Raw genomic sequence first — 15,000 nt, 5'->3', positions numbered from 1 at the left:
GTAGATTAGTACTGTATACAGACAGAGAGACATGGTAGATTAGTACTGTATACAGACAGAGAGACATGGTAGATTAGTACTGTATACAGACAGAGAGACATGGTAGATTAGTACTGTATACAGACAGAGAGACATGGTAGATTAGTACTGTATAGTGATGTTCTATACAGACAGAGATACATGGTAGATTAGTACTGTATACAGACAGAGAGACATGGTAGATTAGTACTGTATACAGACAGAGAGACATGGTAGATTAGTACTGTATACAGACAGAGAGACATGGTAGATTAGTACTGTATAGTGATGTTCTATACAGACAGAGAGACATGGTAGATTAGTACTGTATACAGACAGAGAGACATGGTAGATTAGTACTGTATACAGACAGAGAGACATGGTAGATTAGTACTGTATAGTGATGTTCTATACAGACAGAGAGACATGGTAGATTAGTACTGTATACAGACAGAGAGACATGGTAGATTAGTACTGTATAGTGATGTTCTATACAGACAGAGAGACATGGTAGATTAGTACTGTATAGTGATGTTCTATACAGACAGAGAGACATGGTAGATTAGTACTGTATACAGACAGATAGACATGGTAGATTAGTACTGTATACAGACAGAGAGACATGGTAGATTAGTACTGTATACAGACAGAGAGACATGGTAGATTAGTACTGTATAAGACAGAGAGACATGGTAGATTAGTACTGTATACAGACAGAGAGACATGGTAGATTAGTACTGTATACAGACAGAGAGACATGGTAGATTAGTACTGTATACAGACAGAGAGACATGGTAGATTCGTACTGTATACAGACAGAGAGACCTGGTAGATTAGTACTGTATACAGACAGAGAGACCTGGTAGATTAGTACTGTATACAGACAGAGAGACCTGGTAGATTAGTACTGTATACAGACAGAGAGACATGGTAGATTAGTACTGTATACAGACAGAGAGACCTGGTAGATTAGTACTGTATACAGACAGAGAGACATGGTAGATTAGTACTGTACACAGACAGAGACATGGTAGATTAGTACTGTATAGTGATGTTCTATACAGACAGAGAGACCTGGTAGATTAGTACTGTATACAGACAGAGAGACCTGGTAGATTAGTACTGTATACAGACAGAGAGACATGGTAGATTAGTACTGTATACAGACAGAGAGACATGGTAGATTAGTACTGTATACAGACAGAGAGACATGGTAGATTAGTACTGTATACAGACAGAGAGACATGGTAGATTAGTACTGTATACAGACAGAGAGACATGGTAGATTAGTACTGTATACAGACAGAGAGACATGGTAGATTAGTACTGTATAGTGATGTTTTATACAGACATAGAGACATGGTAGATTAGTACTGTATACAGACAGAGACATGGTAGATTAGTACTGTATACAGACAGAGAGACATGGTAGATTAGTACTGTATAGTGATGTTCTATACAGACAGAGAGACATGGTAGATTAGTACTGTATAGTGATGTTTTATACAGACAGAGATACATGGTAGATTAGTACTGTATAGTGATGTTTTATACAGACATAGAGACATGGTAGATTAGTACTGTATACAGACAGAGAGACATGGTAGATTAGTGTTGTATACAGACAGAGAGACATGGTAGATTAGTACTGTATAGTGATGTTTTATACAGACAGATAGACATGGTAGATTAGTACTGTATACAGACAGAGAGACATGGTAGATTAGTACTGTATACAGACAGAGAGACATGGTAGATTAGTACTGTATAGTGATGTTCTATACAGACAGAGACATGGTAGATTAGTACTGTATACAGACAGAGACATGGTAGATTAGTACTGTATAGTGATGTTCTATACAGACAGAGACATGGTAGATTAGTACTGTATACAGACAGAGAGACATGGTAGATTAGTACTGTATACAGACAGAGAGACGTGGTAGATTAGTACTGTATACAGACAGAGAGACATGGTAGATTAGTACTGTATAGTGATGTTTTATACAGACAGAGAGACATGGTAGATTAGTACTGTATACAGACAGAGAGACATGGTAGATTAGTACTCTATACAGACAGAGAGACATGGTAGATTAGTACTGTATAGTGATGTTTTATACAGACAGAGAGACATGGTAGATTAGTACTGTATACAGACAGAGAGACATGGTAGATTAGTACTGTATACAGACAGAGAGACATGGTAGATTAGTACTCTATACAGACAGAGAGACATGGTAGATTAGTACTGTATAGTGATGTTTTATACAGACAGAGAGACATGGTAGATTAGTACTGTATACAGACAGAGACATGGTAGATTAGTACTGTATAGTGATGTTCTATACAGACAGAGAGACATGGTAGATTAGTACTGTATACAGACAGAGAGACATGGTAGATTAGTACTGTATACAGACAGAGAGACATGGTAGATTAGTACTGTATACAGACAGAGAGACATGGTAGATTAGTACTGTATACAGACAGAGAGACATGGTAGATTAGTACTGTATAGTGATGTTCTATACAGACAGAGAGACATGGTAGATTAGTACTGTATACAGACAGAGAGACATGGTAGATTAGTACTGTATACAGACAGAGAGACATGGTAGATTAGTACTGTATACAGACAGAGAGACATGGTAGATTAGTACTGTATACAGACAGAGAGACATTGTATATCAGTACTGTATAGTGATGTTTTATACAGACAGAAATGAGGCTGATAGTAATAATGGACAGAGTGGACTGTCTCTGGAGCCTGATCGGACCCTGACCGGACTCTTACGGTGGTCATGAGGGCGTTCCACGTGGAGGTGAAGACGTCGGTGTTGTTGTGTCCCTGGTAGTGTCTCTTCAGATCTCTGGTAAACTTCTCTCTGGTGAGCTGCACAATAAAGAGAATAGTGTCTTTAGGATTCTAACGAACAGTTTACCACGTCCTTTTAAAACCATGGCAACCTCTAACGGTTTCGATAACGCTTTGGCCAGAATTCTAATTGAGAATCGTTACCAGGTGCTTTACGGTGAGTTCGTTTGCTTGGACAACCCCATTACCGTAGCAACGCCACGGTAATGGTTCCCTGTTGTAGCTGATTCCTCGAAGCAAAAAGTCTCCACGACAGGCTTGTTTTGAAAACCCCATTACCATAGCAACCCCTGTAAAAGGCATCCCTCACGGTCGTCGTATCTGGGACTGATACCTGATAGTGTAAGTCCACCCTGTCCTAATACGGGCGTACCTGTATCTGGGACTGATACCTGATAGTGTAAGTCCACCCTGTCCTAATACGGGCGTACCTGTATCTGGGACTGATGCCTGATAGTGTAAGTCCACCCTGTCCTAATATGGGCGTGCCTGTATCTGGGACTGATGCCTGATAGTGTAAGTCCACCCTGTCCTAATATGGGCGTACCTGTATCTGGTACTGATGCCTGAAAGTGTAAGTCCACCCTGTCCTAATATGGGCGTACCTATATCTGGGACTGATGCCTGATAGTGTAAGAACACCCTGTCCTAATATGGGCGTACCTGTATCTGGGACTGATGCCTGATAGTGTAAGTCCACCCTGTCCTAATATGGGCGTACCTGTATCTGGGACTGATGCCTGATAGTGTAATTCCACCCTGTCCTAATACGGGCGTACCTGTATCTGGGACTGATGCCTGATAGTGTAAGTCCACCCTGTCCTAATATGGGCGTACCTGTATCTGGGACTGATGCCTGACAGTGTAAGTACACCCTGTCCTAATACGGGCGTACCTGTATCTGGGACTGATGCCTGATAGTGTAAGTCCACCATGTCCTAATATGGGCGTACCTGTATCTGGGACTGATGCCTGATAGTGTAAGAACACCCTGTCCTAATATGGGCGTACCTGTATCTGGGACTGATGCCTGATAGTGTAAGTACACCCTGTCCTAATATGGGTGTACCTGTATCTGGTACTGATGCCTGATAGTGTAAGTCCACCCTGTCCTAATATGGGCGTACCTGTATCTGGGACTGATGCCTGATAGTGTAATTCCACCCTGTCCTAATACGGGCGTACCTGTATCTGGGACTGATGCCTGATAGTGTAAGTCCACCCTGTCCTAATATGGGCGTACCTGTATCTGGGACTGATGCCTGACAGTGTAAGTACACCCTGTCCTAATACGGGCGTACCTGTATCTGGGACTGATGCCTGATAGTGTAAGTCCACCATGTCCTAATATGGGCGTACCTGTATCTGGGACTGATGCCTGATAGTGTAAGTCCACCCTGTCCTAATATGGGCGCACCTGTATCTGGTACTGATGCCTGATAGTGTAAGTCCACCCTGTCCTAATACGGGCGTACCTGTATCTGGGACTGATGCCTGATAGTGTAAGTACACCCTGTCCTAATACGGGCATAACGTCCTGATGAGGTTACCGGATTCCAATCAGAGAGAGAAACAGAGAAACACTCACATGCTCCCGGAATACGAAGGCCAAGATGGCTGCTGCTAACTCTGCCAGGAAGATGACCAGGATGAGCAGGAAGAACTGAGGAGAGGGAGAGAGAAGAGGGACAATCAGAATAGTGACTCCATTCACTAAACACTTTAGGTAAAAATGGCTGCTAACATATGGAACCTCATAAATAAAACTCAATATACAGACAGAGAGATCGGATCCACCGAGCTGACATCTTATAGGCAACCATAATGATTAGTGTAGACGGGGTGAAGGTTCAGAAGGGAAATAGTTGTCACCTGATTGGTTTTCACGCAGTTTATCAGCGATATCCAATTACCAGCACTGCTTTCTGTAATTCTACATGCTGACAAGCCAAGAGCGCTAAACCAAACATAATGTAGAGAAAATAACTAACCAACCATAATGTAGAGTAGATAACTAACCAAACATAGTAGATAACTAACCAAACATAATGTAGAGTAGATAACTAACCAAACATAGTAGGTAACTAACCAAACATAATGTAGAGTAGATAACTAACCAAACATAGTAGGTAACTAACCAAACATAGTAGGTAACTAACCAAACATAGTAGGTAACTAACCAAACATAGTAGGTAACTAACCAAACATAGTAGGTAACTAACCAAACATAGTAGGTAACTAACCAAACATAGTAGGTAACTAACCAAACATAATGTAGAGTAGATAACTAACCAAACATAGTAGGTAACTAACCAAACATAATGTAGAGTAGATAACTAACCAAACATAGTAGGTAACTAACCAAACATAATGTAGAGTAGATAACTAACCAAACATAGTAGGTAACTAACCAAACATAATGTAGAGTAGATAACTAACCAAACATAGTAGGTAACTAACCAAACATAATGTAGAGTAGATAACTAACCAGACATAATGTAGAGTAGATAACTAACCAAACATAGTAGATAACTAACCAAACATAGTAGATAACTAACCAGACATAATGTAGAGTAGATAACTAACCAACCATAGTAGATAACTAACCAAACATAGTAGATAACTAACCAAACATAGTAGATAACTAACCAAACATAGTAGATAACTAACCAAACATAATGTAGAGTAGATAACTAACCAAACATAGTAGATAACTAACCAAACATAATGTAGAGTAGATAACTAACCAAACATAGTAGATAACTAACCAAACATAATGTAGAGTAGATAACTAACCAAACATAGTAGATAACTAACCAAACATAGTAGATAACTAACCAAACATAGTAGATAACTAACCAAACATAATGTAGAGTAGATAACTAACCAAACATAATGTAGAGTAGATAACTAACCAACCATAGTAGATAACTAACCAAACATAGTAGATAACTAACCAAACATAGTAGATAACTAACCAACCATAACTAACCAAACATAGTAGATAACTAACCAGACATAATGTAGAGTAGATAACTAACCAAACATAACGTAGAGTAGATAACTAACCAAACATAGTAGATAACTAACCAACCATAATGTAGAGTAGAGAACTAACCAAACATAGTAGATAACTAACCAACCATAATGTAGAGTAGATAACTAACCAACCATAATGTAGAGTAGATAACTAACCAAACATAGTAGATAACTAACCAACCATAACGTAGAGTAGATAACTAACCAAACATAGTAGATAACTAACCAACCATAATGTAGAGTAGATAACTAACCAACCATAATGTAGAGTAGATAACCAACCAAACATAGTAGATAACTAACCAACCATAATGTAGAGTAGATAACTAACCAAACATAATGTAGAGTAGATAACTAACCAAACATAATGTAGAGTAGATAACTAACCAACCATAATGTAGAGTAGATAACTAACCAAACATAATGTAGAGTAGATAACTAACCAAACATAATGTAGAGTAGATAACTAACCAAACATAATGTAGAGTAGATAACTAACCAGACATAGTAGATAACTAACCAACCATAATGTAGAGTAGATAACTAACCAAACATAATGTAGAGTAGATAACTAACCAACCATAATGTAGAGTAGATAACTAACCAAACATAGTAGATAACTAACCAGACATAATGTAGAGTAGATAACTAACCAGACATAATGTAGAGTAGATAACTAACCAAACATAATGTAGAGTAGATAACTAACCAGACATAATGTAGAGTAGATAACTAACCAAACATAGTAGATAACTAACCAAACATAGTAGATAACTAACCAAACATAATGTAGAGTAGATAACTAACCAACCATAGTAGATAACTAACCAAACATAGTAGATAACTAACCAAACATAGTAGATAACTAACCAACCATAACTAACCAAACATAGTAGATAACTAACCAGACATAATGTAGAGTAGATAACTAACCAGACATAATGTAGAGTAGATAACTAACCAAACATAGTAGATAACTAACCAAACATAGTAGATAACTAACCAGACATAATGTAGAGTAGATAACTAACCAAACATAGTAGATAACTAACCAGACATAATGTAGAGTAGATAACTAACCAAACATAGTAGATAACTAACCAATCATAATGTAGAGTAGATAACTAACCAAACATAGTAGATAACTAACCAAACATAGTAGATAACTAACCAAACATAGTAGATAACTAACCAAACATAGTAGATAACTAACCAATCATAATGTAGAGTAGATAACTAACCAAACATAGTAGATAACTAACCAATCATAGTAGATAACTAACCAAACATAATGTAGAGTAGATAACTAACCAGACATAATGTAGAGTAGATAACTAACCAGACATAATGTAGAGTAGATAACTAACCAACCATAATGTAGAGTAGATAACTAACCAACCATAATGTAGAGTAGATAACTAACCAAACATAGTAGATAACTAACCACACATAATGTAGAGTAGATAACTAACCAAACATAGTAGATAACTAACCACACATAATGTAGAGTAGATAACTAACCAACCATAATGTAGAGTAGATAACTAACCAAACATAGTAGATAACTAACCAGACATAATGTAGAGTAGATAACTAACCAGACATAATGTAGAGTAGATAACTAATCAAACATAATGTAGAGTAGATAACTAACCAACCATAATGTAGAGTAGATAACTAACCAGACATAATGTAGAGTAGATAACTAACCAGACATAATGTAGAGTAGATAACTAACCAAACATAATGTAGAGTAGATAACTAACCAAACATAGTAGATAACTAACCAAACATAATGTAGAGTAGATAACTAACCAACCATAGTAGATAACTAACCAAACATAGTAGATAACTAACCAAACATAATGTAGAGTAGATAACTAACCAAACATAGTAGATAACTAACCAAACATAATGTAGAGTAGATAACTAACCAGACATAGTAGATAACTAACCAAACATAATGTAGAGTAGATAACTAACCAGACATAATGTAGAGTAGATAACTAACCAGACATAATGTAGAGTAGATAACTAACCAGACATAATGTAGAGTAGATAACTAACCAGACATAATGTAGAGTAGATAACTAACCAAACATAATGTAGAGTAGATAACTAACCAAACATAGTAGATAACTAACCAACCATAATGTAGAGTAGATAACTAACCAAACATAATGTAGAGTAGATAACTAACCAAACATAGTAGATAACTAACCAACCATAATGTAGAGTAGATAACTAACCAAACATAGTAGATAACTAACCAAACATAGTAGATAACTAACCAAACATAGTAGATAACTAACCAAACATAGTAGATAACTAACCAGACATAATGTAGAGTAGATAACTAACCAACCATAATGTAGAGTAGATAACTAACCAAACATAGTAGATAACTAACCAAACATAGTAGATAACTAACCAAACATAGTAGATAACTAACCAAACATAGTAGATAACTAACCAGACATAATGTAGAGTAGATAACTAACCAAACATAATGTAGAGTAGATAACTAACCAGACATAATGTAGAGTAGATAACTAACCAGACATAATGTAGAGTAGATAACTAACCACACATAATGTAGAGTAGATAACTAACCAAACATAATGTAGAGTAGATAACTAACCAACCATAATGTAGAGTAGATAACTAACCAAACATAGTAGATAACTAACCAAACATAGTAGATAACTAACCAGACATAATGTAGAGTAGATAACTAACCAACCATAATGTAGAGTAGATAACTAACCAAACATAGTAGATAACTAACCAAACATAGTAGATAACTAACCAGACATAATGTAGAGTAGATAACTAACCAAACATAATGTAGAGTAGATAACTAACCAACCATAATGTAGAGTAGATAACTAACCAAACATAGTAGATAACTAACCAAACATAGTAGATAACTAACCAAACATAGTAGATAACTAACCAAACATAGTAGATAACTAACCAGACATAATGTAGAGTAGATAACTAACCAAACATAATGTAGAGTAGATAACTAACCAGACATAATGTAGAGTAGATAACTAACCAGACATAATGTAGAGTAGATAACTAACCACACATAATGTAGAGTAGATAACTAACCAAACATAATGTAGAGTAGATAACTAACCAACCATAATGTAGAGTAGATAACTAACCAAACATAGTAGATAACTAACCAAACATAGTAGATAACTAACCAGACATAATGTAGAGTAGATAACTAACCAACCATAATGTAGAGTAGATAACTAACCAGACATAATGTAGAGTAGATAACTAACCAGACATAATGTAGAGTAGATAACTAACCACACATAATGTAGAGTAGATAACTAACCAAACATAGTAGATAACTAACCAAACATAATGTAGAGTAGATAACTAACCAAACATAGTAGATAACTAACCACACATAATGTAGAGTAGATAACTAACCAAACATAGTAGATAACTAACCAAACATAATGTAGAGTAGATAACTAACCAGACATAATGTAGAGTAGATAACTAACCAGACATAATGTAGAGTAGATAACTAACCAGACATAATGTAGAGTAGATAACTAACCAACCATAATGTAGAGTAGATAACTAACCAAACATAATGTAGAGTAGATAACTAACCAAACATAACGTAGAGTAGATAACTAACCAGACATAATGTAGAGTAGATAACTAACCAGACATAATGTAGAGTAGATAACTAACCAGACATAATGTAGAGTAGATAACTAACCAAACATAGTAGATAACTAACCAAACATAATGTAGAGTAGATAACTAACCAAACATAGTAGATAACTAACCAAACATAATGTAGAGTAGATAACTAACCAGACATAATGTAGAGTAGATAACTAACCAGACATAATGTAGAGTAGATAACTAACCAGACATAATGTAGAGTAGATAACTAACCACACATAATGTAGAGTAGATAACTAACCAAACATAGTAGATAACTAACCAAACATAGTAGATAACTAACCAAACATAGTAGATAACTAACCAAACATAATGTAGAGTAGATAACTAACCAGACATAATGTAGAGTAGATAACTAACCAGACATAGTAGATAACTAACCAAACATAGTAGATAACTAACCAAACATAGTAGATAACTAACCAAACATAATGTAGAGTAGATAACTAACCAGACATAATGTAGAGTAGATAACTAACCAGACATAGTAGATAACTAACCAAACATAATGTAGAGTAGATAACTAACCAGACATAGTAGATAACTAACCAAACATAATGTAGAGTAGATAACTAACCAGACATAATGTAGAGTAGATAACTAACCAGACATAGTAGATAACTAACCAAACATAGTAGATAACTAACCAAACATAGTAGATAACTAACCAAACATAATGTAGAGTAGATAACTAACCAGACATAATGTAGAGTAGATAACTAACCAGACATAGTAGATAACTAACCAAACATAGTAGATAACTAACCAAACATAATGTAGAGTAGATAACTAACCAGACATAATGTAGAGTAGATAACTAACCAGACATAATGTAGAGTAGATAACTAACCAGACATAATGTAGAGTAGATAACTAACCAAACATAATGTAGAGTAGATAACTAACCAAACATAATGTAGAGTAGATAACTAACCAATCATAGTAGATAACTAACCAAACATAATGTAGAGTAGATAACTAACCAAACATAGTAGATAACTAACCAGACATAATGTAGAGTAGATAACTAACCAAACATAGTAGATAACTAACCAAACATAATGTAGAGTAGATAACTAACCAAACATAGTAGATAACTAACCAGACATAATGTAGAGTAGATAACTAACCAGACATAATGTAGAGTAGATAACTAACCAAACATAGTAGATAACTAACCAGACATAATGTAGAGTAGATAACTAACCAAACATAGTAGATAACTAACCAGACATAATGTAGAGTAGATAACTAACCAAACATAGTAGATAACTAACCAAACATAATGTAGAGTAGATAACTAACCAAACATAGTAGATAACTAACCAAACATAATGTAGAGTAGATAACTAACCAAACATAGTAGATAACTAACCAAACATAGTAGATAACTAACCAAACATAGTAGATAACTAACCAAACATAGTAGATAACTAACCAAACATAGTAGATAACTAACCAATCATAATGTAGAGTAGATAACTAACCAAACATAGTAGATAACTAACCAGACATAATGTAGAGTAGATAACTAACCAGACATAATGTAGAGTAGGTAACTAACCAGACATAATGTAGAGTAGATAACTAACCAGACATAATGTAGAGTAGATAACTAACCAACCATAGTAGATAACTAACCAAACATAACTAACCAAACATAATGTAGAGTAGATAACTAACCAAACATAATGTAGAGTAGATAACTAGATAAGACTGAACGTACAAAGAGCAGCAGCCCAGTAATGTATATATCACTATAATAACACACTGAACTTACAAAGAGCAGCAGCCCAGTAATGTTTATAGCACTACTATAACACACTGAACTTACAAAGAGCAGCAGACACTTGTTCTCCCGGATGGCTCCGCAGCAGCCCAGGAAGCCGAGGAGGAAGAGCATTGCCCCCATGGCCAGGATGATGTAGACCCCAGTGAAGAGCAGAGGGTTGGCTGCTATGATCTCCCTGAAGCCCATAGGGTCCACCAGTACCCACACACCCACACCAAGCAGGAAGGAGCCTCCTAACTGGACCACACACACACACACAGAGAGAGGGAGCCAATCAGAATAGGAGAGACACACAGGCAGCCAATCAGAACAGAGTATAGCCAGGAAGAAGGAAGTATAGTAGGAAGTTGATGTCTGATTTAACTGGGAGAGGCTATACCGTGGGCCCAAGTTAATGATGCTTGTCACTCAAGCATGGCAGGTGGATGGATTATCTTGGCAAAGGAGAAATGCTCACTAACAGGGATGTAAACAAATTTGTGCACAACATTTGAGAAAAATAAGCTTAAATAAGCTTAAATAAACATTTCTGGATTTTTTTATTTCAGCTGATGTAACATGAGACCAACACTTTACATGTTGCGTTTCTATTTTTGTTCAGTGGGACATCAGACAGCAGAACATCAGACAGCAGAACATCAGACAGCAGAACATCAGACAGCAAAATATCAGACAGCAGAACATCAGAGAGTAGAACATCAGACAGCAGAACATCAGACAGTAGAACATCAGACAGCAGAACATCAGACAGCAGAACATCAGACAGCAAAATATCAGACAGCAGAACATCAGAGAGTAGAACATCAGACAGCAGAACATCAGACAGTAGAACATCAGACAGTAGAACATCAGACAGTAGAACATCAGACAGTAGAACATCAGAGAGTAGAACATCAGACAGCAGAACATCAGACAGCAAAATATCAGACAGCAGAACATCAGAGAGTAGAACATCAGACAGCAGAACATCAGACAGTAGAACATCAGACAGCAGAACATCAGAGAGTAGAACATCAGACAGCAGAACATCAGACAGCAGAACATCAGACAGCAGAACATCAGAGAGTAGAACATCAGACAGCAGAACATCAGACAGCAAAATATCAGACAGCAGAACATCAGAGAGTAGAACATCAGACAGCAGAACTTCAGACAGTAGAACATCAGACAGCAGAACATCAGACAGTAGAACATCAGACAACAGAACATCAGACAGTAGAACATCAGACAGTAGAACATCAGACAGCAGAACATCAGACAGTAGAACATCAGAGAGTAGAACATCAGACAGCAGAACATCAGACAGCAAAATATCAGACAGCAGAACATCAGAGAGTAGAACATCAGACAGCAGAACATCAGACAGTAGAACATCAGACAGCAGAACATCAGACAGCAGAACATCAGACAGCAAAATATCAGACAGCAGAACATCAGAGAGTAGAACATCAGACAGCAGAACATCAGACAGTAGAACATCAGACAGTAGAACATCAGACAGCAGAACATCAGACAGTAGAACATCAGAGAGTAGAACATCAGACAGCAGAACATCAGACAGCAAAATATCAGACAGCAGAACATCAGAGAGTAGAACATCAGACAGCAGAACATCAGACAGTAGAACATCAGACAGCAGAACATCAGAGAGTAGAACATCAGACAGCAGAACATCAGACAGCAGAACATCAGACAGCAGAACATCAGAGAGTAGAACATCAGACAGCAGAACATCAGACAGCAAAATATCAGACAGCAGAACATCAGAGAGTAGAACATCAGACAGCAGAACTTCAGACAGTAGAACATCAGACAGCAGAACATCAGACAGTAGAACATCAGACAACAGAACATCAGACAGTAGAACATCAGACAACAGAACATCAGACAACAGAACATCAGACAGTAGAAAATCAGACAGCAGAACATCAGAGAGTAGAACATCAGACAGCAGAACATCAGACAGTAGAACATCAGACAGCAGAAGATCAGACAGTAGAACATCAGACAGCAGAACATCAGACAGCAGAACATCAGACAGTAGAACATCAGACAGTAGAACATCAGACAGCAGAACATCAGACAGCAGAACATCAGACAGTAGAACATCAGACAGCAGAACATCAGACAGTAGAACATCAGACAGTAGAACATCAGACAGCAGAACATCAGACAGCAGAACATCAGACAGCAGAACATCAGAGAGTAGAACATCAGACAGCAGAACATCAGACAGCAGAAGATCAGACAGTAGAACATCAGACAGCAGAACATCAGACAGCAGAACGTCAGACAGTAGAACATCAGACAGCAGAACATCAGACAGTAGAACATCAGACAGTAGAACACCAGACAGCAGAACATCAGACAGTAGAACATCAGACAGCAGAACATCAGACAGTAAAACATCAGACACATCAGACAGCAGAACATCAGACAGTAGAACATCAGACAGCAGACCATCAGACAGCAGAACATCAGACAGCAGAACATCAGACAGCAGAACATCAGACAGCAGAACATCAGACAGCAGAACATCAGACAGCAGAACATCAGAGAGTAGAACATCAGAACATCAGACAACAGAACATCAGAAAGCAGAACATCAGACAGCAGAACATCAGAACATCAGACAGCAGAACATCAGAACATCAGACAGCAGAACATCAGACAGCAGACAGCAGAACATCAGACAGCAGAACATCAGACAGCAGAACATCAGACAGCAGAACATCAGACATCAAATCAAATGTATTTATATAGCCCTTTGTACATCAGCTGATATCTCTAAGTGCTGTACAGAAACCCAGCCTAAAACCCCAAACAGCAAGCAATGCAGATGTAGAGGCAATGTGGCTAGGAAAAACTCCCTAGAAAGGCAGGAACCTAGGAAGAAACCTAGAGAGGAACCAGGCTCTGAGGGGTGGCCAGTCCTCTTCTGGCTGTGCCGGGTGGAGATTATAACAGAACATGGCCAAGATCATCAGATCAACATGACAGCAGAACATCAGACAGCAGAACATCAAACAGCAGAACATCAGACAACAGAACATCAGACAGCAGAACATCAGACAACAGAACATCAGACAGCAGAACATCAGACAGCAGAACATCAGACAGCAGAACATCAGGACATCAGACAGCAGAACATCAGACATCAGAACATCAGACAACAGAACATCAGACAACAGAACATCAGACAGCAGAACATCAGACAGCAGAACATCAGACAGCAGAACATCAGAACATCAGACAGCAGAACATCAGACATCAGAACATCACAACATCAGACAGCAGAACATCAGACAGCAGAACATCAGACAGCAGAACATCAGGACATCAGACAGCAGAACGTCAGACATCAGAACATCAGACAACAGAACATCAGACAGCAGAACAACAGACAGCAGAACATCAGACAGCAGAACATCAGACAACAGAACATCAGACCATCAGACAGCAGAACATCAGACAGCAGAACATCAGAACATCAGACAGCAGAACATCAGACAACAGAACATCAGACAGCAGAACATCAGACAACAGAACA

General features: G+C 37.4%; 1 protein-coding gene across 1 annotated transcript in view; it reads right to left on the bottom strand.

Annotated features, from left to right (window-relative positions):
• LOC135565438 (tetraspanin-18B-like) overlaps positions 1-11,681 on the bottom strand; it is a 15,994-nt gene extending 4,313 nt beyond the window's left edge. Inside the window, exons 1-3 of the mRNA XM_065012483.1 lie at positions 11,493-11,681; positions 4,485-4,559; positions 2,816-2,914 (exon numbers count right to left, since the gene is read on the bottom strand). Coding sequence (XP_064868555.1) covers positions 2,816-2,914; positions 4,485-4,559; positions 11,493-11,636 — 318 coding nt within the window. The 5' untranslated portion in view covers positions 11,637-11,681. The remainder of the gene's footprint in view (positions 1-2,815; positions 2,915-4,484; positions 4,560-11,492) is intronic.
• Positions 11,682-15,000: the final 3,319 nt, after the last annotated feature.

This window comes from Oncorhynchus nerka, linkage group LG27, assembly GCF_034236695.1.
Source record: "Oncorhynchus nerka isolate Pitt River linkage group LG27, Oner_Uvic_2.0, whole genome shotgun sequence".
Taxonomy (NCBI): domain Eukaryota; kingdom Metazoa; phylum Chordata; class Actinopteri; order Salmoniformes; family Salmonidae; genus Oncorhynchus; species Oncorhynchus nerka.
The sequence above is the reverse complement of the archived record's forward strand: the minus strand, read 5'-3'. Positions and strand labels throughout refer to the sequence as shown.